This window comes from Cyclospora cayetanensis, unplaced genomic scaffold, assembly GCF_002999335.1.
Source record: "Cyclospora cayetanensis isolate NF1_C8 unplaced genomic scaffold, CcayRef3 CcayRef3_contig_34, whole genome shotgun sequence".
NCBI classification, from domain to species: domain Eukaryota; phylum Apicomplexa; class Conoidasida; order Eucoccidiorida; family Eimeriidae; genus Cyclospora; species Cyclospora cayetanensis.
Genome location: NW_020312303.1, coordinates 12,376 through 37,207, shown reverse-complemented (window position 1 = coordinate 37,207; position 24,832 = coordinate 12,376). Strand labels below are relative to the sequence as shown.

At 46.9% G+C, this 24,832-nt stretch overlaps 4 protein-coding genes across 4 annotated transcripts; 3 read left to right on the top strand and 1 right to left on the bottom strand.

Moving 5' to 3' along the window:
* The first annotated feature begins 473 nt into the window (after positions 1-473).
* On the top strand, positions 474-1,704 carry LOC34621462 (cilia- and flagella-associated protein 53). The gene is made up of 4 exons (XM_026333986.1): positions 474-948; positions 1,055-1,104; positions 1,183-1,368; positions 1,480-1,704. The coding sequence occupies exons 1-4, from the start codon at positions 474-476 to the stop codon at positions 1,702-1,704; spliced, it is 936 nt and encodes a 311-aa protein (XP_026189771.1).
* A 7,641-nt stretch (positions 1,705-9,345) lies between these two features.
* LOC34621464 (tubulin epsilon chain) lies at positions 9,346-12,522 on the top strand. The gene is made up of 7 exons (XM_026333985.1): positions 9,346-9,551; positions 9,673-9,709; positions 9,883-9,998; positions 10,695-10,809; positions 11,019-11,104; positions 11,261-11,366; positions 12,349-12,522. Exons 1-7 carry the CDS (start codon positions 9,346-9,348, stop codon positions 12,520-12,522), a joined length of 840 nt encoding a protein of 279 aa, XP_026189770.1.
* Positions 12,523-18,466: 5,944 nt separating this feature from the next.
* LOC34621465 lies at positions 18,467-19,868 on the top strand. The gene is made up of 3 exons (XM_026333984.1): positions 18,467-18,471; positions 18,794-19,099; positions 19,193-19,868. Exons 1-3 carry the CDS (start codon positions 18,467-18,469, stop codon positions 19,866-19,868), a joined length of 987 nt encoding a protein of 328 aa, XP_026189769.1.
* Positions 19,869-20,394: 526 nt separating this feature from the next.
* On the bottom strand, positions 20,395-24,508 carry LOC34621466 (DNA/RNA-binding protein KIN17). The gene is made up of 11 exons (XM_026334017.1): positions 24,383-24,508; positions 24,105-24,226; positions 23,685-23,796; positions 23,352-23,441; positions 22,984-23,094; positions 22,401-22,562; positions 21,840-22,042; positions 21,522-21,620; positions 21,047-21,125; positions 20,586-20,733; positions 20,395-20,453 (listed from the first exon to the last, which is right to left on the bottom strand). Exons 1-11 carry the CDS (start codon positions 24,506-24,508, stop codon positions 20,395-20,397), a joined length of 1,311 nt encoding a protein of 436 aa, XP_026189802.1.
* Positions 24,509-24,832: the final 324 nt, after the last annotated feature.

Genomic DNA, 24,832 nt, shown 5'->3' with positions numbered 1-24,832 from the left:
TTGGATGCCTTCAAAGTACCTCGGATTTCATCAATCCAGGCGGTGGCGCCCAGGAAGTCCGCTACTCGAGCATATGCCGCCCAGTTCTGCAGAAAATAAATTCAGATTCAAAGGACATGCCTTCTACCCCTCAAGTAAAAGGGCGATACTTCTTGTATGCTACCACTTAGGGGGAAGTAACCGAATTAATAGCGCGCATACGCATCCTTTGCACTTCAGCGTGTCATGCTGTCTTCCTTCCTTTCACTCCATTTTTCGCCTTCAAACCTTAAAAAGCAGCCGACGCTTGACACGTCTCGACATGACCACATTTGAAGAGTGGTGCAGCAGTAGTAGTTGCATGGCTTGATTTTGCTATGCTCGATACACAAGTGGTGTACTGCACTGCAATGCCCATTATACCACAGAGCCATCGAAGCAGGTGGGAACAGCTTGAGTTGAGTCAGTGCTGGGTTTGACTTGTGATTATAACTATGGGAAAATCACGGCAAGCAGCGGTGGTAGGTGCCCTGCTGGAACAGGATATGTTGCGACAACGGGAGGCTTCTCTGACAGCTGCCGCGGATATAGTCGCTGAGCAGCGAGGGCTGCAGCTGATTGCAAGTGTGGTTAACAGACAGAACACTGCCGCTGCAGACGCTACTTTATGGCGTCGGGTCGTAGAAGTAAGGCGGCAGCTATCCTCAGGTATTCACGAGAGAAGACACAAGTTGAAGGCGTTGCTAAAGCTTGAGTACGATCAAGTACAGGCAACACTCCGACAGTCGCAGCACAACGCAGCACTCAAAAAGCAAGGCATCATCCGACGTGCAGCGGAGCTTAAACAAAAACGAGAACAAGAACAAGACAAAGACGACCAGAGGCGCCTTGTCGAAAGGTGTCAAGGGCAGGCTGATTTGCAATTGCCGTCAAGCAAGCTGCTCCTACAACAGGTACCATATCCCATTTGTGGCTTTTAATGTATGATATGCAGAATATCCGCGAGTGAAAGGGTACCTTCTTGCTCATCGGGAAATATCCATGTGTTGCAGTGTAACAGCGCTGACTTTGCCAGACACCGCAAGTGTTTTGCACGGAGCGAAATTTCTCACGCATTTAACCCTAGTACGCCACTCCCCGGCTCTTTAAAGCCATTCCACTAGTGATTATTTCTGCCATTAAAATTGGGTATCTGGGCTGCAGACACTTGCAGAGAATGAGATTCAAATAGCTTTGAAGAGTAGACGGCAGCACCAGGAGGCGAAGGATGAGAAGGTGTTCGAGGCAATCTGGACGGAAGCCCTCAACAAAAAGATACTACGCGAAAGGAGCGCTGTTACAATGAGACAGAAAAGAGCTGAAGAACTGAGAGCTGCACTGCGTGAACAGGTTTGATTTCCAAATCCATAGGCAGCTCCATTATGCTTTTACTTGTTGTTTGGTGGCCGTAACCGTCTACGCAGAATCACGCACCTTTTTGTCACTCTGATCCCCTGACAGATTGCAAGTAGACAAGATAATCGACTCAAAGAGATGGAAAGACTTAAAATTGAGAATCAAGAAGAAGCTTATCGTCTGAAGGCAGAGGCAGAGTCTGCCGTGGAACTCCGCCGACAGCAGCATACAGCCGCACTGCAGCGGCGTAGGGAAATGGATGCCATACTTATTCTGCAGCTCGAGCAGAAGCATCGCAGGCGAATGGAAGAGGCTGCGCTTGACAGGTAGAATGTCTAGCTTCCTTCCCTTAAGTGCTCTCTGCGGTGAGCTTTCAATTAAGTTGTCACCATTAATAGTTTCCTGCCAACACTCCTTGCAGCGCATGCTTGGATTGTCGTGCATCCCAGGTGCCAGCTGGAAACACAAACGATGATAAGACCGGACGCTGAAGGTCATGCGCAATTTTTCAGAGAGGTGGGGATAAACAATGCGAAGAATATCTGCAACGTAAGAATCCATGTGCGAATCAGGAGACACTGGCTAGAGAGTTGGCTTAGTCGGAATCGCGCACACGGGTAAAAATTTATTTCCCGTAGGACGGCCTTCATCCTTTGCCAGGATATTTCAGCGTAGAAAAAATGCCAATTCCAGCATCCAGGTCCACAATACATATCTCTAAAGCTTTTGAACTATAGAAATAAACGTGCAGCTCATTCAAAAATAAAAAGAACAGCAGGTACAGGAACTTCGAAGCATTGATGCCTTCTACGCTATTAAAACATCTCACTGCAAAGAGTTTCAAGTTATTTAAGACGCTTTCCGTACTGGACGAAGCAATAAGCACATTGATGCCTTTTCCACATTTGTAGTTAGAGGCGCACAAGATGCAGACATTACGTCGTTCCATCGGATAGAGTTGCCGAATAAACTAGGACCGTTCAATCTTCGGTAATAAGGCATCAGCTTCTAAGATGGTCCTTGTCATTGTGCAGAGATGCACCACCGAAGGGCTATGACTGCACTGTTGCAGGGACAGAATGTACACTGGCCACTGACTGCAGAGACACGATTCCCTCGTATGGAAAGTAGCTATGACATAGCGTCCGAATGTTTGGGCAGTCTGAACCTATGTGACCCAAATCGAGAAATTACAATGAATTGCTGACTGCATGGCATGTAGAGCTAAACCATCCTAAGAGAAAGGAGTGTAGTCTTTAAAAAACGTGATTTTAGCTCGTGCGTTTTTACTTCAATGCGCCACATGCTGCAAGCCCCCAGCGTGTTGTCTTATCAGAGAAATTCAGGCAATAAGGAACATGACGAGGCTTCATCCCCAGTAAGAAGACTCTAAGAAGGCTCTTTTGGAAGAGTGAGAACCCTATGTGAGGTACCTCGACAAAAGATGCACCATCGGTTTCTTGAGTCTGCCATGCATACACCTTCGCATGGGTGGTTGTACGTCACTATAAGTCTCAAACCAAGGAGCCAAGCGAGCTTACCGGAAGACTCTTGGAAATCAAGCTATTATACAAGATACACCAAAGCCAGATCGCCATTCATATCATTTGGATACCAACCTGCTTTAGTTTAGACTACCACAACGTTGGGGAGTGCCCCGCATCCAAGTTTGTGTGCAGAAGCCTCTATGCTATTGAAAGAGCCTGACTCCATTGTAAAACCATTTTGAGCCTGCTTAAAATGTTTTAGACAAAGCAACAGGCTACCTGATGAGGGTTGACCGTACGTAGCTTGATTGAATTATCATGCTCATACAGCAGGCATGACAGAAGAGTGTTGTCATACATCCCACCTGTATGACGCTCGTGGCCTCATATATTTGCGAATTTCAACGCACTGGCCCCGGTGTACTGGTTTCCTACGCTATGTGGCGCTTTTTTGGTGGCTTGCAGCACCAGTTTTGGTGTTGCCTAACCTTGCATTGCTTCTACCCCGCTCCGAAAGGGCATTGAAGAGCTTGCAACACAATCCTTACCGTGTCTTTGGAGAGAGAATAAGCATCTTTCCATGTGTTTTAGGCACACCTGCAGGTAGCCAATGGTCCTTTTTCGGTTCAAGCAACACGACTGGCCATCTTTACTAAACCCGACCTGCGCCATTCGGCCCCTGTTGAAACGGCAATGCTTTGGAGAATCTACTTTAAAAAACCATGCAATATATTTTGACGCTGGGAGCCAAATACAAGGGTTAAAAGGAAACTTTAAATGTCATGGATGTCCTAGTTTCCCTTTGCTCAGAAAATCTTAGAGCGTAATCCGTCGAGACGAAGTTTCAGAGTAGCAGCACTTAATTTCCTTGGTGTTGAAGTCATAATATCACATGGGCAGCACAATACTATGCTGAGGAGCATCAGAAGGTAGTAGCGGATTTTTCTGAAATTAACAATCGAAAGCCTCTGGCGGCACGGACAGCCTGTGATCTGTTCTAGTGGAACTGAACATAGCATCCCGAGCTCATCAGGCACTTTGCCTTAAGTCATTGGTCATGGCTTTATAGGGAATTGTACAGGTTAGGGCACTACTCCAGCGGGGCACAGAACAGCTCAAGCAGGCCTCATTGCGAGACCAGCCACCCAAGCTACCATTGCTGTAGGCATGGTAGTAGTACTGCGAGATTGCACAATTGTAAACGGCAAGTGACCCTAATTGCATGCAACGTCGCTGATTCTCCATCAGAAATTTTCCGGAAGAGGAAAACCCTAGCTATCCTGCCATGCTTCCGCGCTTGACCCATTCCTGTTTCCGAATTTACTAACTTGCGAAAGCTGGGACATTCTGGCGTTTTTACCATGGTAGATTGTACAGATGTTCTTTTTGGTATAACAATAAGCCACAATTGAGTCAGTTATGTGTAGCCACTATTGAGTTAGTTGAAGTCGCATCCACATGGGTACAGGCGATTGCCACCCTGCTAGGCGGTATGAGTTGGATTTGAGTCATGCAGAAACAAATAAGTAATCCTACTATGATCCAAGGCATTTGAGATCCTAGTACCGCCCTGAGGGCGCTCACAGACCTACCTTTTGCACGCATGCCTATCCGCGCTAAAGTTCGGCAGTAGTCGAGAAGATAGCATTCTACCACATCTTGCAATAGTTGGGAAAGGTTTTGGTATCAACATTGTAGCCATAGTTACTTGCAGGTTGATCAGCTGAGAGGATATGTGTACAACTTTAGCTCCAGAGAGTAACGGCGCTGTCGCTTTTACTTAACTCGCAAAGTCCTTGTTGCATCCGGGCAAGCTACACGTTTGCACTTTTTACTACCCTAGATATGTGTGACTCAGGATCAGTGAAAAACTGACTTTTGACTTTGGCTGTTCGTGTGTGCTGCTTGCTGGAGGGGGGAGCTCAATCCAGAAACAGGGTAAAACGTCAGAGAGACTTCCTGCGTGCCCTGCCATTAGAGCTCCCTCCTTCCCTGCACACTCCTTTCAAGCTTCCAGCATGATTAAAGAGTGACACTCAGGGCGCGCTGTTGCTCCCTTTAAATAAACCAAACATTCATAGCTAGTGGCGTATAGAAAAAAGCATACAGAGACACAACATTGGTTTTCGTAGTTTCAAGCTAGCAACCACTCACTGTAACCCATGGTGAACTGGCAAGTGAATGTAAACCTGTATTTGTCTGCCGTGGAGGCACGCTCTACACGCTGACACAAAGCAACTATGGATGCTGCACGCCCATTGTCTATCAGGGTATTCAACTTGTAAAGTTAGTGCAGATGCAAGCGAGCCCGTGTATTAAGCTGACAGGGATTTTGCGAGGCTGCAGTAGTTGTAAAGGAAGACGCTTTCTGGACCTTCTAAAAAAATATACTGCTATTCCTCTGTAGTCCAAAAGAAAAAAAACTGAGCTTAAATATAGGCAAGAATTCAGAGCACAGAGAAGTCAAGAACAGGGTAAAGGAAACTGCTTGTGGTAGAAGCGGCAGTGCCGCCTGCAAGGCGAATGAGACAGCCATCACCCTGAAGGTCCAATTTGGCGTGCACGCAATAGTGCACGGAGGGACAATCTTGAACAAACGATCAGTCCTTAGATGTTGGTTGTGCAGAAAGCTCGCCGTTCCTCTGAAGCACTGCAGTGCTTGTAGTTGTAAAAAGGCTTGTTAATTGTGGGGGCCCATACTACAATTAGGCTTTCTGTATTGCGGTAAGTGTTTTGAATTGTATTAGTAAAGAGGTGTTTGCTGGCGATGAATCGGTGGTAAAGTGCCTGCGGGGGCGGCAGAGGCCAGCCTTCATGCCTGCTGTGAAGACAGTAACTCCACGGCTGGTAGGACAACATGATATGTCAGCCGGTTAACTGGTTAGGGAAGCATCAATGGGGTTATGCCGACCAGGATAGTATGACGGCCGTAAGGATGGGTGACTACTCAAAAAATTCTCTATCCGGTTGGAGATGTACCTCTTTTCGTAGCCCCAAGATGAAGAGAAAAGAGCGCTTCTTGCAACCTGTTCACCAGAAGGAGAATCACTCCAGAGGTGGCTCTATTTACAAAGAGTAGGTCGCTTGACTGCACGGATCACTACAGCTCAGCCTTTGTACAATTCCTGACTCATCGGTGTTGCAGAGAGCAGCTCAAGTGCAAGCAGTGGGAGGCTTGTCAAGGGTTTAGCAGAGGCGTCTACCAGTAAAGCGGTATGTTGATCACTCAGAAGCTTTAGTTTGTGCATTCCAGCATTCAGGCAGAGATGCTTTATCAGCGTAAAACGACCGACGAGAGGAGGCTTAAAATCATGGATTGTCTGCTTTTTCGCAGCAAACATGCACAGCAGCTAAAGCTTTGTTTTAAGAGCCCAGTCGGGATTAGCAACGTATGCATGACGGGGGTATGTGAACTGGCCCTAGCCTGAAGTCTATAGTGGACGAGGGAGGAAAACCGGAGGAAACCTACGTTCCTAGGCAGCCTCAGACAGCTCCCAAACAATGCATTTGTTCCTATTTTTGGATATTAGATAGTGTAATTTAGAGCTGCAAGAGCACGGAAAAAATAAACAGCTGGAACACTGGGACTTCACCAGGCGGAAGCAACGAAGAAGGCATCAGGGAGATGGCGAACCCCACACGCAGGCTATGTGCAGTGCAGTGAATGAAGGGGGTCATATAGAATATCGCCATACATGCAAATCCAGCGCCAGTCAATTCGCGCTCGTACAAGTTCGCATTACTGGTCAAGAATTGCTGGCGTTGCTCGACACCGGATGTGAAGTGGATCTGTTATTTGAGGAAGCAATGCACAACCGAAGCATGCCTGTTCAATCGTTAACGTAGTCTCCAAGACTCAGGTCAAATAAAATTAGGCAGACTGCAAGTATTGGCGAGGCTCTGCTAGTCCAACACCACTCATCGGAATTGGGTCTATCAGCCTGGTTCATTAGGTTGGGTCAATGCACCAGACGTTATCCTAGGTATGCCATGAATCACCCAGTGGAATGCATGCATTCGCACAAAGCTGTGCGCTGCGGATGTAAGTATCCCAGGAAGCGCCAGGAAGAAGCATCCACTGGTTTTCACAACACCGTTGATGTTACCTTTGATGAGCGGGGTGGAGCGGGTGCCACAAAGAGGTGAGGCGGATTCTTCTTTTGGGTGGCTCAGCAACGCAGTTAGAAAACACGGTTTTAAGCATTCATCTCTTCATACTGGCTCTGAAAAGGATTCTGTATTAGAGTATTCGATTGAGCATTTAACTAAGGAAAACCAGATATGGGCAAATATCATGAAGGGGTTCGCGGATGTGCTGAATAATGACGAGCTGCGGTCTGGCTGGCCACCTGGTCGTCCTCCAGCACACCGCATAGAGCTAATCCCTGGGTCAGCCTCATGCAATGTTCGGCGGCATCCGAAGCCGTCACAGCATGTAGAGGAAATGGGGCGGCAGGCGGATGATCTGTTGAAAAGCAAAGAGCCGGGATCGACTAGTGCTGATGAATTCAGTGTTGGTGCCGAAAGAGGACGGACGATCGAAAACGAGAGGTTACTGTTCGCCTTCTGGACAAGATTGCTGCATAGCCAAGCAGAACTTTTTAGCGCCTCATATTGACGAATTGCTTGACAGACTCCACGCATCCAAAGTCTACTTAGCATCTGACTCCGAAGACGCCTGAGTACGAATTCCTATTCACCTACATGAGGGCAAAAAATAAAGCTTCACACTAGCGCATACAAACTCAAGCATAGTAGTGTGCTGTTTGGACGTGTAAAGGCCTCGGCTGAACCGCAAAGGCAAGTTAGTCGGTATGATTGTGAGCCTGTTCAGGAAGGCTGTGTAGCTGCTTACATGGCTAGAGTCTTCATATTTAGCTGATGCATTCATGAGCACTTTCAGCACGTACGGCTTTGCACTTCAGCCGTATCCCGGACACATAGTGGTGTGTGAAAACAGGCCAGAGCAACTTCATCATGAGAACAATTGCGCTTCTTGGCTTATGCGTTTTTCCTCTAGGAAATGAGCGGGGCGTAGCAAAAATGAATCTATTAAGTTGTGGCCTTTATCTTGAGGGATCCGTAAAGCCATTGAGGTGTTCTACTGGTATGTTTGAAGTTGCAGCCGTGATCCTCGTAGGGAGAGGGTGAACTAATAACCAAACCAGCTCAACAAAGTTATCGTTTGTTAAATATGCTCGCTTCTTCTGCCCGAATCCCTCAAGCTTTCGATATATACAGGGAGCGGGACAGCTAGGCCGCGCGTAGGCACACGCTCTAAAGACAATATTCATTCACAGCCAATTGCACGTAGCAATCCATGCACACAAACACATTTGCGTTGCAGTGTATGAACTAGCGTTTCAATTCGACAAGTAAAAGATGGGAGCAGCGAAACCAATTGATTAGTTCTATGATCATTCTCAAAGTAAACACAAATGGTGGACTAGAAAAGGTTGAAGAGCTTAGCCTGTTACACCCCTCATGCTCAAACCCTTTGGGGAAGGGTGAGGAAATGGAGTAGGTCTTAGGAATTAGTACTGAATAACCTAGTATTTCCTGTATTTGGCATGGTTGTAAGCATCTACTGATGGAGGCCCTATCTGGAGCACCGTGGTTTCAGGTGTCCACAACACGCTTGGATGTGCCTGTGGTATATGAAGATTACCTGCAAAGATTAATAATTCGCAAGCGCTGTATAAGTAAAGGTAGTGGAGACCACATATCCATGAGGACGGGAATACAGGTAAGGAAAATAGTTGTACGGTGCTCCCTTATTCAATGCACCCGCCGCATGTTTGCCAATTGTCAACGTAGAGCTGCTATCTCAGGACCATTTTCCAACAAGGCTAAACGATTCCTTTGCCCAGAAGCATGGCTGGTAGAAAAATGAATTACGAGAAGTGCATGTACTAATAGGCATGCCACAAGAAAGGGGGCCTCTTGCGCATGCAGTGATTGTGCCGATGACCCCTTGTACGACAAGTTCCTTCAAAGGATTGCAGAAGTAATATTGTTATTCCTAAGACCACCTTCGTATCACAGGCCTTGGTAGAAACCTCCTACGGATATGCGTTGAAGACGTCCGTACTTCCACGACACCACTAACGAGGCTAGACTGTCCCGAGTACCAACTGTATCAAAAAGCTGTGTGGCATCTATCCATGCTTTTTAAGCCCCAAAAGATTTTAGCGGCAGAACTGACTCATAGTTCTGGCGGTGAAGTGATGTTGTAGGTGCCGTCGTTATCAAGGGATGCCAGCCACGTGGAGGTGTCGAATTAGTGCGACCAGCAATAACCTTTGCTGTGGTGCACTAAGAATTTGTCACTCGATCCCTTTAAAAGCACCTTCATTGCAAATTAATATAACGCGTGTTATTTCCCAGGAAGATCGAGATATTGTGTAACCCTGTGTAGAGATTTCATTTCAAGCCCTTCATCTCCAACGTCTGCAGTATCACTGCAGAACTGTTCATCGGGCATATGCCGCGAGAAGTATTAACATTTCAAGTTGGTCAATGCGGAAACCAAATAGGGAGTCGCCTTTGGCAGGTGCTTTTGGAAGAGCATGGCACGTGGCCACCCAAGACGACTCTCGCATTGCCCTTTGGGATGCGTTCCGGCGCTGGAACAGACCATATCGCTTTGGATGAAGGAATGTCGTCAATCTTCAAAATATGCAGCACCAGGTATCCTATTTTTGTCGCTTCTACCCCCATTCATTGACATTAAGTCCATATTTCTGCAGAGAATTCTAAAATGAGAAATGGTTCTTTACTCCACTTTGCCTTTCCTTTTCAACTTGATCAGGCAAGATGAAGGCCAACTCCAGCAGCTTAAGGCACGAGTACGTAGCTAACTACAGGAAGAGTTTTCGTGCTGCAACTCCACATTGTCCTTTAGGCGCATATGGGCTGTCGGAGCGTGAGCAACAATTAGCCCCAGTTCCAAGGCGAGCTAGCTGAAGACTTGAAGCTTTTCGGCTGGGATGGCTGTCTTGTAATGTAACGAACTGCGTAGGCCTTTTTAGTGGACATGGAAGAAGGTGTCATACATGGGCTACTCCGGGGGCCCTTCAGCTCACTTTTTGACGAGGCACTTGTAATAACGGACGTGTCTGGATCTGGAAATAACTGGTGAGCCAAATGGAGATAAGCGAAATTTCTGAGCGTCGTGGCATAAGCAGGTATATTTCTGTCTACTGAAAGAAGCATGCAATCAAACTGATTCGTACAATAAACTGCTGAGCACCAGATCTCTCATCGCTGCTGTCCACGCAATACGACACATTTTTCAGGGCGCGTGGACACGAGGTGTATGGAGAGCTGCATGGTTCGTTGATCGCAGATACAGTTTCTCGGGCTCTGGAAGACTGTGATTCCCCCCAGGTCGGGTATGGACTACTGAATGACCCATTCTAAAGTGTATGCACAAGCCAAGTTCTACGTACCTACAGGCTTCCGCATTTTTGGCAAACGTAGTGACAATGGCAAGGCAAAAACTGTAGAGTAGTTTGGACAGTTGTCTGTGCTACCAGCGGCTGTTTTGTGTGCTAGATGGCAGGCAAGCTGCTTTCCAGACCAGCAATACGGTGTACCCTCAGGCTTTTCTGTTTGTCCATTCACTTGGTGGCGGAACTGGCTCCGGCCTAGGGACCAAATGTCTCGAGAGTACGCGTATTTCTACCCAACAAGCACTTTTCTGTATTTAAAGACATGTACTTTCAAGAGTGCTAGTTTTGTGCAGCCTGTGCATTTATATGTCGAGACTGGTTTTCTTGCAGTGATGGCCGATCTTCACCCTCAGCTCGCACGTCTCGTGTGTGCCGTCAGTCCTGGGAATACAGATGATGTAATAACTTCACCATACAACACTGCATTGGCTCTTCGCGAGCTTCGTCAGCACGCTACATGTGTTCTACCTGTTTGCAACGACTCACTATCTCAGGTAACAAACACATGTAAGCGAGATGTATAGGCAACGGCAAACTTCCGCAGCCGTTCTCAGCGAAGGCCCCTTGTGAAACAAAAATATGTACGATCGTGCCACGAATTAAAAGGAGTGTTTGTAATTAGCAGCATTCTTCATGCGAACTTACGCTTTCATGTAGCCTGCTTTGAAGGTAAATGCAGTGTATTGTGCACTTCATTGTTCAGGTCAAAGGAGCACACAGCGTTGACTCAGCCATGCCATTTGCACATGCCAATGGAGCTGCAGCACAAATGATAGCGCACCTGACAAGGTTAATTGCCGTGATTGTTGCCGATCAAAAGTGTTCCGTGAGGCCTTTCTCCTCATTGATCTCGTATTATGCTGATCGCAGACAGCTGTTATATTACTAATCATGGCAAGAGCATAGTCAAGTTTTGTATATTCCCTTGTTGTGCGTTGTCTCCAGCTCAGTCAGATTCAGCGGCCCGCTGGACATAGATGTGCTCGACCTAAATAGCAATTTAGTACCCTACAGGGGTCTACAGTTCTTGTTCAGCGCCTTTTCCCCTCTGGTGTCGAAGCTTCATCGACAACAGGAGACTCATCGCAGCCAGGAAGCCAAAATTCGGGCTTCACAGTTTCGCCATTCAGACATTCGACTTGCCACTAGATGCAGTGACCTGATGCTGGACATTCTATCTCCCAGCCACCAGCTATTGGATGTTCATCCAAAAGTCAGCACGTGAGGCGCTGCCATATAAGCAAGCTATCCTTTATGCTTCCTCAAACACTTTACATGAAAATGAGGGAGGCGTGATTATACTACAAAGGCGGTATACCCGAGAATCACGGCTTGATCTGGGGACGTTTTTCTTATTCTCAGGTGTTTAGCCTCGGCTTTCCTGCTTCGGGGGGAGTGCCCGATTGGGAACATTATTCAACGTCTTGACAGGTATGTTGCCCATCAAACTGCCGGGATGTAGAAACAAAAGCTTGGCGGCCTGCATGATCTGAATATTGCATAGACGCCCAATCCGCCCACAGGATCAAGAGGTATCTTCGGTTCCCATTGTTCAGCAGAGGTTCTACCCGACTAGGCATTTGCTCCATTCCTCCGCCAGAACAGGTGGGCGTTTAGGGTTTTGTTCAGTGGCCTAGAGCAAGAGCGGTAAAGAGAAACTAAGCAGGTTAAGGGCACTGGACAGCTACACGTGGAGGCGCCAATAGTACACTCAGTTTCGATAGGTTGAAACAGCGCACAACCGGGTAATACTCTCAGGGCGTTCCCACGGCACATCTCTTTGTAATGATCCGGCTTCAGGTTGCCTCTTTACTTTGTCTACTGAACTCGTGTGCAATCCGGCAGCACTTTAGCCGCGTATTAGGCCGATTCATGAAGCTATACTCTAAGCGGGTGAGTTGTTTTGAGCTTTCGCACGATGCGCCGCGCTCTTCCGACTACCATTTAGATTCCAGAGTGGCTTTTCACATTTATAGCATCGATATGCTGATGGTATTTATGTTGTTCAGGCTCATTTGCACCATTACACTGAGTTTACTGAGAAGGCGGTGTTTGATGCCGCCGCTGAATCACTGAAAAGCCTTATAGAAGATTACGAGTACCTAAATACTCACCTTGCGCCGCCACCGGCTTATACGCAAGCATATGCAGAAAGCGGGTTGTCATACAGTGCTTCCAAATGCGTATGTAGAACTCCCCTGATTTAAAACGCTGGGGGACTCGCCATATTCTGTGGGTCGAAGGCCTACAAAGGACAAGCCGGCAGACAGCTTGCAGCACATGTTATGAAGACCTCTCAGGTCCCTAGTGTGCACGCTTTTTGTCGCCAAACGCTAATTGCAGAAAGACCCTGTTGCATCCATGGTGCCACCGCAAACTGTCAATCATTTGCGTAGGAGTGAGTAGCTGGCTGTTCCAGATGCAATCAGTGCCGAGGGTACAATATTCACAAGCCTTGTTTGTAGCAGTCCAGAACTTTAGAAGAAAGCTGGATGAGCGAGAACCTCGTCATTACGATGCCTTCTTGGCGTGTGCTGGTGGCACGATGGTGTGAAATGTCGGTATGGCAGTACCGGGCCGCAGTGCAACTCGATAGCTCGTGGAATTTGTGCCTCAACTAGGTTCCGATTCACAAGGCGGACCCTAAGAGCTTTCGGAGTCAAGTGTCCATAGTATTCGACATTCTTCGCATTTCCTATATGCGTGCCTAAAATCGAAAGTTTTGGTTGTAAGGTATTGCCAAAAGCATTGTGGGGGGAGGTGAACAGGATACAGAGGATATAGTCAGTTGTGCAGTACCTGTGTATCAAACCCGACGGAGGAGCAGTGTTTAAATGATAGCGAGCATCTAGATGTCATAACATAAGGGCGCTGAAACAGCATACCTTGACATACGGCTTAAATTATGTGAAGAAGTATTCATAAGTTCAACTTCTCTTGTGCTGTGCGCACGAGCACTCTCCATAATACGGATACGTGACGTACCGAGTCACCATGAATAAGATTTGAAACTACTACAGCGATTCGTCAAGCCTATTAAACGTGGCTCCAAGGATGAGGTGGACACGTCGATCCTTGCTAACAGGGTACATAACTGTTCCTCACTTCACTGTTAAAGCTTGAAAACCTGCATGTTGTTTCACTTTCAAAAGTGGACTTACTACTACGGACGGGTCTAACTGTCATGCCTCCTGAATTTTTAACGAATACAGTGTTATCAGCAGTGCCCAACTTGATCCCTTAGGTATGCCTTATCCAGCATATTACCCAGATAACGAGGCATGATTCAGCAGCTTAGAAGTTTCATCTTGGCATACACCAAGTCCTTGAAGTTGCAGGAAGAGCTTGCATATTACAACTTTATAGCGCATCTACGTCAACCATGTGCCAGGGGTAGTGGGCCAGTTGACTCTTAACAAAAGTCTGTCCACATGTTGCACAAAAGTTTTAAGTACAAACTGAACAAAAAATTGTTGAGTCAGTTTCTCAGAATTTGTCACTTCCCCTTCTTACGCCCCTTAGACATCCAGGCATGAGGGGAGGAGGGCATCTAAGCTGAGCGCAGCTGCACCCTTGTAGCACTCAGGGCACTTTTTTGTCGAAGTGCTGCTTGTGTAATTTTTCCGTGTGCGAGGCCACGCCACACAGGCTATTTAGGCTGTTCATGAATGGTGTTTGCTGCACAGCGGGATAAGAATAACACTGTAGGAACGGAGTGATCCTCTATGCAATAAGCTACCATGCCTAATCGGGGGCACAAATCTTCGGATAGCTGAGGTTTGGCAGCGCTCTTTCCATTTGAAGCATCTCCAAATACCCGCATAATAAGTGCTATTTGACAAAGCTAATAGCCTTAAAGAATACGAAAGACCCTAGGAAGCTTCTCTGTACCCTAAACACGCGCCGTACATCTAAGCCAGCTTGTTATCCTTCGATGACCTTCCACAGGCACCGGCTCCAGCGAGAGCCTATTCCTAGAATGGATCTCGAAATTAAGTTTTGGTGCTGCCTTGAGCCTCCTCGACATGATGAGGTAGCGAGGGGCTCCAATGCGGACCGAGTGCGCGTGTGGATGTTTCACATCCGGACACAGTCCTGCGCAGCCTTCCCAAAACCGCTGATGTGAACTCTATCTCAAGGAAAAAGACAATTTTCTCCCCGTTTCACATTTCGATGCAAATATTTCATAAATAGACGTGGGCAAATTGTTGTTCCCACGCTTTCATGTTCTCAGTGCCAGCTGCTGCACGCCAGCATCTCATCCCATCACCGACAACAAAGTGTTGGTGTTACTGAAAATGACCGTGTGCTTCAGGGGAGCAGTCAACTCTATGCAAAATAACGACGAAAAGACTGCTTGCATATAGTAAATTCCCTCTCAGTACACTGCTGTGTGCAGGCATGTTTGGAATATTGAAGGCCATAGCTTCTCCAATTATGGCGAAGTGGGCATCAGTGCCGCTTCTGTCACAAACAGGCAACTGAAGAATACGTTTTAGTTATATGGTCATTCTTCATCCTTTCCCATAACTAAGCTCAATTTCTCTGTTACACTGAACCAATAGGCATTAGCACACGATATCAACAAAGCTTTAGAGTTATACTCTGCCCCACAACCATTCAAGTTGTGCGAAGTGCTCTTTAACGTCTTGGATAGACGGTCGCGCATCTGAAGTAATCGAATTTAGCTTCTGAGTGCCCTGAAACGCTAAAGGCATGCAACGCCCCTAGCTCTAGGGGTAATACTACCTAATTCATGCCGTTAACCGCTAGATGTAGCGGGGTTAGCTACACTGCAACACTTTTTACCACAATAGTTATATCTAGCTGAGAGCTTGTAAATAACTCAATTGGTTTGTGGGCTTGTATATCTGATGTATTACAAAGCACTGATTGCTCCATACAAGAAGACGCAATGCAGTGTACGTCTGGTCTAGATGCTATGTGCAACTAGCTACGAGTGGGTGAGTGCTCGGAGTGCTTAGAGGATGCAGCAATACGCACTGTCGATGCCGCTTCCCTCATGTCGTAAATCCTGAGAGGCTAGGGGACGGGAAGCTATGACCTTTCTTGACTAAATTCGATTGCGTTCCATGAAGTTTGTGTAGAATCGGGAGCTAATTGTCTTTCTTCGGAGACCTTACTTAAAGCATTATAGCACTAGTTATATTAAGCTGAGAATCCATAAGGCAGCTATCGATTGGTATGTCTGTTATAAATCTTATCTACTGCAGCGCACTGATACCTCGCTTGAAGGAGACGCAGGGTTGTGCGCATATGTGCCAAAAGCTATAACAAACAAGCTATGAATGACTGGAGTCCTTCAAAAGCATTGTTGCATACCCTAGATATCCCTCTACCTCCATGTCGGAAGCTTATATGGGCGTGAGCAGGGAAAGGTGGGAGCTCTTTGGACAAAAATTCAACATTTAATAACTCTCTATCAAGTTAGTTTGTGTCTGGATTTAATTGTCTTCCTACGGAGACCTCAAATGGGGATCCACAATTCGTAGCACCACATGGTTTCATGCAGCTTTTCCCTTGCTTGTGCATTGGCTGTGAATGTAGTGGAATGTCAGGATTCCTTGCAACAGATCTTTAAGTCTAGTACAATTATCTTCTTTTCAATAATCTAATGTTTGTGCGACATGAGTAAAAAAACGAGAGAAAAACCTTGTGGCGATACATGCCGACAGTGGCAAAACGCCTGTTTGGGCGGCGAAGGCCAGCCTGCAAACCTGAACTGTAAACGCAGTCGCTTTACGCCCAGCAGGGCAATATGATTTGTCAGCCAAAAAGTGCATATGGACGCTTCAATTAGGTTACGCCGACCAGGATAGTATGACAACAGTAAGGATGGGTAGCTACTCAATTTTTATCCGATTGGAGAGCACTTCAAAGGTGGGTCTATTTATGAAGAGGTCGCTTGACTGCAAAGACAAGTACAGCTCAACCTTTTGCACAAGACTTGATTCATCGGTATTGCGGAGACCAGCTCAAGAGCAAGCATTGGGAGGCCTGCTAAGGGTTAGCAGAGGGATCTTACAATAAAGCGGTACGTCAAGAAATATGAAACTTGAGTTCGATCAATCCAGCATTGAGAAAAGAACTACTGAATCAGTGGTTTGTACCGGGTTTGCCTCAAATGTCACGTCTGGTAGCCGCAGGGATGCAATCAAACAATCGAAGGGAAGGCTTCAAATTGGTGGAATACTTGATGGTTTGAAGCAACTAAGCACAGCATCTGCGTCTTTGGCTAAAGTCAAAGAGCCCAATCGGGAACTGCAACCTATGAATACCGTGGGTATGTCAACCAGCCTTAGCCCTTAAAAAACTCCGCATTGTGTGCGTTTGCGCCAGATGCTGTGTGCAATTAGATGTACCTGATCGTGATATATAGAGGATAAAACACCGCGCGCCTTAGCTGTTCCTTCCCTTTGTGTCAGAACTCTGAGGACTTAGGGGCAGGGAAAAGGGGGGCTCTAGTGCAAAACACTCGGCAACTTCATGATACATTTCTGTTGACACTTGATTTATGTTTTGGGGCGGAGCTCAAGCGATGAGGACGGTGAAAGTGTGCAAGGCTGTTCACAACTTCTTTGACAACGGCACCCGTCACTTCTTGAGCGTGCCCTACTCAATCGGGTTAGCGGGCTTTGGGCTGAGCAGCAGAGCAGCAGCTATAGTTGTTTGGAAACCAAGTAGCCCTTGGATGTTGTGGCTCTACTGGAGAGTGTTGCAAAACTAAATATTCAGGCTACCTGTGAAGCTTAACAGAGTCTCTGTAGGCCTCTGCGATTTATAGGGCCGTGAATTTCAGCAATTGATAAGTAATGTAGCTTTTCACAACCCCGACCGGTCCCACCGAGTTGCGTGTATCATCTACCGCACAAGCTAACAATATAGACTTCTATCGTATTGATCTAGCTCTGCTTCGAAGCAGCAGCGATTTACGAGCGGGCGAACCGAATAGTCAAATTTGTCCGGATTCTTTCTTGAAAATACATCGTTTACTAGGGAGCGCTGGAGTACACCTTGGCTCAACACAATGACCGAACAAGGTGGCTATTTCCAACGAAACTACACAAGAAGCACAAGAAAAGTACACGCTCCTGATAGGTACAGAGACTACGCTTGGCATACCAAGTACACGACCCAATAACCTACGGCAACGACAAAGAAGAGACTTGATCGAGGTAAGATTAGCAAAGTGCCAGTTTACTAATCGCATGCGTGGACAAGAAGTAGAGTGAGATGTTGTTTGACAAAGGAATCAATCTAAAGCGTTGTGGCAAACGCAGAGCCATGTAACAAAACACTCCGCAGATTATGTCGGAAAACCGAGGTCATCGGCAGTCGCTAGCATAACTCTGGTGCCAACTCGATAAATAGCAGACGAAAACAAATAGCCGCCCGCTTGACTTTCTGTTCGGGTTGTAGGAATCAAGGTATAGTGCCAGCAGCGAGGGCTAGATGATCAACCCCTTTAACAGCGGCGTTTGAGCACGCTCTGCAAGCCGTGCTGCGGGCAACGACGGAAGCTTTGCATTCATTTGCGGGGCTACAGGGACGTGCCAAAGGCACTGGTGAGCCAGCTTGAGGTCTTGCTATAAAGGTTTTCGCGCTGTTACAAAGCTAATGTCCTGGGGCGGACACTACAGGGGCAATGTCTAATGCCTGGCATCGGCTCGTTAAGCTCAAACCAAACCACCCAATCAAACGAATTTCACACACTTTTTGCCATATTTTGTTGATTGTGATTTAATATATATTATGGTACCAACAAATTTCCTTTTGCGCGATCACTCTGTTGGCTGTTTAGGCCGTTGTCGGCCACCTGGTCCAATGTATCCTGGCCCAACTCTTTATTTTCTTTTACACCAAGTACACTGGTGCTACATATATTTGCCATATTGCAGCTTTTATTCAGGGCGCCTCATTTACTGACATAGCAGACAGGCATCCCCATGGTATTGCCGATTCAGAAGCCAACACGGTTACGATGTGTCAAAAGAAACCATCCCGTAGCACTGCTCCGAGGTTGAAGGCTCTTGCAGCAAGCAGCTAACCACTACTCCCAATAAAGAAATTTAATACCTTTTTGAATTCTCTTGGTTTCGTTATTTCATGTCCAATCAAGTCATTTACGAAATGGCGTGAGTGTCAGTTGGCGAAGGTCACACAGGATGATGCGTTACCCCATCGCCTGGAGTGCCTGGGCTTTTCCTCACAACAGACAGGGCTTGATGCAAAAAATTATTGTACTATGTTGTATTTGTGCAAAATAAATGATTCTTGACCATTCTCGAGAGAATACCCTCAAAGAGGTTCTAGCAGTCCAGCGCAGGGGTCTCACCTTGTACGGCGTCTATCGAGTTCATGGCAACTCTGAGTAGCAAACATGAATGTGACTTAGGTCGCATCACCAGGGTTAACACATGCATATGATTTTATCGTGCGCCGTTTGCATTTGTGCAGGGGTCGTCGTTTTCTGGAAACCGCCGGACTGAAAAATGCCCTACTGGCACTCTTATTAGTGGCTCCGGTCTGCTTCACCACTGGTCAAGCAGCCTCAAACGGAAGCCTTTATTATGCTTCAACGGCTAGTTTGATGAATAGAGAGCTTCAGCCAACAATTGAGCCTGACTGGACCAGTCGACAGTGGAACTCTGTCCAGGAATTGTCAAACGCAATGCGTGCCTATGAAAACAGAAGAAATCCAATAAACAGGACTTCTTTGCAACAAAACCGGCCAGAGACACTGATGAAAAGCTCAAGGATGTCGTTTCCGACCATCCTCGATCCTCAGAACAACAGTAGTTTCCCGACTTACTACGACGGTAGCGCCAACAGCTGGCCTGGGCGCCCTAGCATGAGCCCCAGGGAGAGGACAATAAGCCAGCCACAACCAAGTAGCATGTCACTTCCACCGTACGCTGGAATGAATAGATTATCACAGCCAGGGTACACAGACACCTTCCATGCTAGTCCGGCTTTTGCAGAAAACACTGATTACCAAAGTGTGCGTTCACCTTCAAACACCCCATCTATGGAGCGTGGGTCATATCCGCCACTCATCGCCAGGAGTACCAATGTTACGACTTCACAGCTCAGTGACATGCGCAGCGGGCCTAATAGGCTTAGTCGCACGAGCCCAGCGAACCTCAGTCGGTTGCCCGAAGTAGTTTACCGGGACCCCCAGACTACCAGGATCAGCGAGCCAGGCCGCAGCACGAGCAGCTACATGGGGATAGCCGCCGAACCTGACCGCCGCTATTCAGCCCGTTCCTTGCCACCGACGCCAAGTGCGCACATTCCAGACACCGGCACCCCTCCCGGGGCTAGCCTCCCTGAGGCTGCGCAGATGACCATGGAGAATGAAAATACCGAAGTGCAAGGCTCAAACAGTCTGGGGCGGAGGAGAATAATGAACCCATATGACCTGTCGCACATCTTTCCGGACATCTACCAAGCAGAGCAGCCCCCCTCATACGAAAGCATGACAAACCAAAGCCTTGCTCTTCTGGAAATGACGGCGCTCAACCCATCCTAAAGTGTGTAATATTCCTGGTGTAAGCGTCGCATCATTTGCAAGCTGGTCGTCCAGTAGTGTGGCGGTACGTTCAGGGACGGGCGCGGAGATGGCACTACGAAAAATACGCAGAGACCGCGGTGGCATCTGTCCAACGTTCTCCAACCATATATCAGCGGAGGTTCTATTAGATGCTCTGTCTGGCTGGAGAGCACAAGGGAATGCACCGATTCGCTTACAAAATGTTGGCGAATAGTAGTTTGTAGACCTTCGCCTATAGCAACAATCCATGTTGTGACAAAATGGTGTCGTGAAACTGGCATTTAATAGGATGCAAGAAAAACGATGGGGGAAAATGGGCGAACAGCTCTCCCCTGAGCTGGTCTTTACGTTTGCCGTTACTTGCGAGTGGGCAAATAACCATATCGACAGCAAACTGCTGTCTGCGCAACACCAAGAATCCAATATGATTATCCAGTCAGCGTGGCCTCGTATGTGTCGATAAACCTTCACCACTGCAAGCACTACGCACTACCGAATAAACGAGTCACTTCTGTCGGTGTAGTTTGCAGATGTGCTCGTAGGGCAGCCCCTCAACAGGGACCCCTGCGCAGATTGACAGTAGCACAAACACAACAGAATGTGTTCGAACTAAGGTGTACGCGTTTATAATATGAAACAATATTGAAATATACAAAGTATACTATGTGCAAAGCTACATCTAGAGAGTCAACCGACCTGAAGCATTTTTGTATTGTTGTAGCTTAAACAGAGGCCCAGAGTCAAGGGTGACTTTTGCTGAATATGAATCTATGTCCAGACGCTCTAGTCTACCCTCGTGCCCCCGCCACATGCCAAGCACAACACAAATGCGACCTCCGATTGGCTGAGCCGGCATACCATACCATACTCACAATGCAGAGTAAATGGAGCTCACAACTATTACTCATACTCAATTGCTTGAACGTAATTAGTTAACAGAGCTCCTCCAAAAACATGTATGTGTTCTTCTCGATTGCTAGTTATAACGAAAGAGCCCATGCTCTCGGCAAACAAGGCAAACAAGGACAGCACGATAGAAAAATGGGTATACGTCGTCGGAGAAACGCAAAGAGAGACCAAGGCAGGACATTGAAGACAACAATAGCACTACATGAGATGATACAGAAAGGAACAGTTTATATATGTATTTGGCTCACTGGTATTACAGTTTCTAGATACTCTTGGTCGAGTTTTAGTATTGCTCCACCTTCTAACATCTCCAAAACAGCGGAATACCTGTAAACGGTGAAATGTAAAAAGCAATCATTGGTCATGCTAATGGACATCATACATAACAACTAGAAGACCAACATGAATAGCGGAGCCTTACGGCAGCAAACGAGAGCATAAGTATAGTTGATTAACCCCGTCACCAGGGGTGAAGCAGCAAACGAATATGTTTCTAGCTGAAGTAAGCAAAAAAGGCAGAAGCGCATGTTCACGCAGAATTTGCTACTCAATTTAATAGTTCAATGCCTAGCCGGAGTCTAACAATACCCAAGTGACAATTCATATTCTGTGGCAGTGCTCGCGGCCTTCGCGATGACCTACTCCCTACAACTCGTACACTCTGCCGAAGCCTGCTTCCTTTATCGCCCGCATAGTGCTTTTTTCGCCTGCCTTTCGGTTTACCTCCCATCTACGCTCTTGACCACTCCCTTCTGCTTGTAGTACTGTCCTTCGCCGAGCGTTTTGTGCATCGCCTTAACAACTATTCCTGGCCGTATCCACCTGTGACCATATCATAGTATATTTCCCTTTAAAGTATAGATTCCATGTATCTCTTCGATCCCCTCGCCCAATTTATGATTCCTCTGAATCGTTGACCACTTAATGTGGCGCCTCTAAGGTTTTCAAAGCAAATGTTCTCAGCTTGAGCTATATTTGCCGGGTACTATAGAGCCTATGCTTGTGCGTGTGATGCCCTGTCTGTGGGACAGTGACCCTCACCAGTCTGCACCAGCATGCTTGTGTGGAGGTGGTGTCAGGTGGGAACTGTCGCAAGCCCCTTCAGTATCCCCTTTCTGTGCCATATTGCGCCTTTTCGATGATGAGAGAGCGTGGCTCTGTTCAAAGGAATCACTGCTTTCACCAAGCGCTGCCCTTTGCTCGCGGTGCTCCGCCTCAACCGCCAACGCCTCCATCGCAGATAGCTACAATGTACACACAAGGGATGGTATGGGAAAAATCGTAGTGCAAGAAATACAAAAATATACGAGACACACATCAATTCATATAGGTACAAAGAAAAGTACACACAGTACAGTATGAGTGATTTTGTCCCGCGGAATCATCGCAGTAAACTGAGAAGGCGTGTATATATGGAGTGAACAGCCACGACAGGCAGGACGAATAGATTTCGGGAAAAATTGAAGGGCGCGATTGTGAAAGCAGAAAGAAGAAAATAAAGCAAATGACAGAGGCACTACAGGATTGACGGAATCATGAGTATGACACTAGAATACCAAGGGCATGAGAATAATAATCGCCGTCCTGCTCTCTTTTGCATACCTTGCGTTTCTCTGGCTGTCTATCGCTGTTACCCTCTCGACCATGCTTCATCTGTTTGTACAACTGCTCCAAAGCATTTATCTTGTCCCTTGACTCCTTATGCTGCTTTGTAAAGCTAAGAGCAATTAGTTGGCCGTTCTCTCGCTGCAACGGCGTATATTCCTAAGCATTCAAAGTTCCGGCAGCATCATTCTGTTCGTCACTACACAAGCAAAAGGTAACAGATTATGCCATGACGTTCCTGTGCACTGAAGTTGTCATGCACGCCACAGGTGCTTACACGCTATGCCCTATGTTTTACATTGTGAAGGCAGAAAGAAGATAATAACGGAGATAACACAGGCAAAATGAGATATACAGAATCAGGAATGATAGTGAAATATGGTTACACGAAAAGTAACCGCTGCCCTTCTCCAATTCACGGGGTACACAGTAGTTATTTAAAAGTACCTTTCGAACATAATTACTCTCTTCTGTGGGCAGACACTGCTACTGTGTACTGCAGCTTTCTACACAACCAACCAGCTCCAATGGCAAAAAGAACACATGGGAATATAAACAGTAGATATAGGATGCGTCTCACTGGCTTTCGGAAGGCGCCGCGTTGTTTAGCTTCTTCAACAAGGGCCTGAATATGCTCCCTACGCGCTTCCTCCTGAGATTTTTCTACTTTTCTCTTTCTTTCCTCTTCTTTCTGCATTCACAAGCCATGACCATACAGCCGAAAAGACACAATGGGAACCGGCATAAGTTCCATCGCCGTTACGTTTGGTTTATTTGTAAAGCTGCCCATGGGGAATTCGCGTGCTTGTATATTTGGATTCCCTGTATCTTATGAAGCTTGCTATACGTGACTGCATGTACTTATTTCCAGCTAGTCTGGCTGTACTCGTGATGTCGGCCACTGCACACGCATTTTTAACGAGAATTCACTGCACTGCTATTGCGTACCTTTCTGGCTAGCTCTTCGTGGTCGATATACTCCACATACCATCCCTTTGGTGTATGCTCTATTTTACACTTGTCCGTCGCCCCCAGGTACTGCGCACAAAATGCTCATCGATATAGACTGTTGCTGTAGCTACCATTTGATTTGCTGTACCTTCTGAAACGCATATTAGAAACGGCCAAACCACAACGCTGTTTATCCAGCTGCTAAACACACCTAATGCGTCTGTTCATGCACAGTATGGGCAAATTTGCCTCTAGTGGCATTACATTTGGCGGACAAAGTATACCTACAACCTAATGCAGGAAAGAGTAGGTGTCAAGAGAGACCATTACCTGAACGAATTCAGAAAGTGTGACCCAAATGGTTGCATTCATGTGAATGTGGTGCCTGTCGCAGACAACGTTGTTATACACCGTATTGGCCAACACTCGCGTACGACAGTACCTGAGTTTGTAAGAGAAACAAAATTCAGCCATAGCACCTAACAATTATGGTAGCAGCCAAGAAATTAGAATGCAAGAATGAGAACAACAGCCCTGTGGGGGAGGGAGAAGCTCTGCGGGACCAAAGCGACCGGTACTAAGTAAGGCATGAAGAGAAAGGCAGGAGCAGACAAGGAAGCATTGGCGCAACTGGAAACAGGAGGCAAAAACCTTTCAGAAACAAAGGTTTTGATGGCAGATGTAAAAATTAGCAAATACAATAAGAGCGATTGACGAACGCAGAGGGAAAGCATGTGCTTCTGCATTTACCTTGTCTTCATGAGTTTCATAAACTCATCTTCGAACTCGCGGGAAAATTCGTCCATAAACTGCCCAGGACGCTGAATGAAAAGCTGCATGGCACGCTGGTGGCCCTCAGACATTCGATGGCACTGCAAGCACAGTAATAGACGAAAGAGACTTATGAGGAAGGAATAAAAAGAAAATTCAGCTACGGTATCAGCCTATCTTAAGCATGGCGCGAGTTGTACGTACATCATGACAGAGCCCTCTGCTGAGGCTGTGTGTGCTAGTTGTGCGTGTGATACCTTGAAGCCATTTTCGTCTCTGCATTGCTTTTGGCACATCTGGCAATACCAGCGCAGTTTCTGAAGACCAGAAGCTTTTATTCTGTTGCTCATCCATTTTGGCGTTCCAAATTCTGCCTTCGGCATTTCCTTCACGCAAAGGAATAACAAAAATCAAGAAAGCCCTCGCGGCCCCTAGACAAGCTGGGCTACCTTGATGGCCAATCTGACCTCTTGCCGTCGAGTGGGAAGCACATACCGATGCGTCTTAGCTTTGTGCCTGGCCCGATTAAGCCAGATGGCAAGCAGAGGAGAGCTCGCACAATATATGGCACTTTTAGGGGACTGCCGCTTCTGAAGGGAAGCAAGACCCCCTGCTGTGCAGAAGCTACAAACAGGGATATTGTATGGAAATAATCGAAGTAGTGGAACTGTATGAAATGGAGAAGCAAAGAGAGGGTTGTTTTGCTG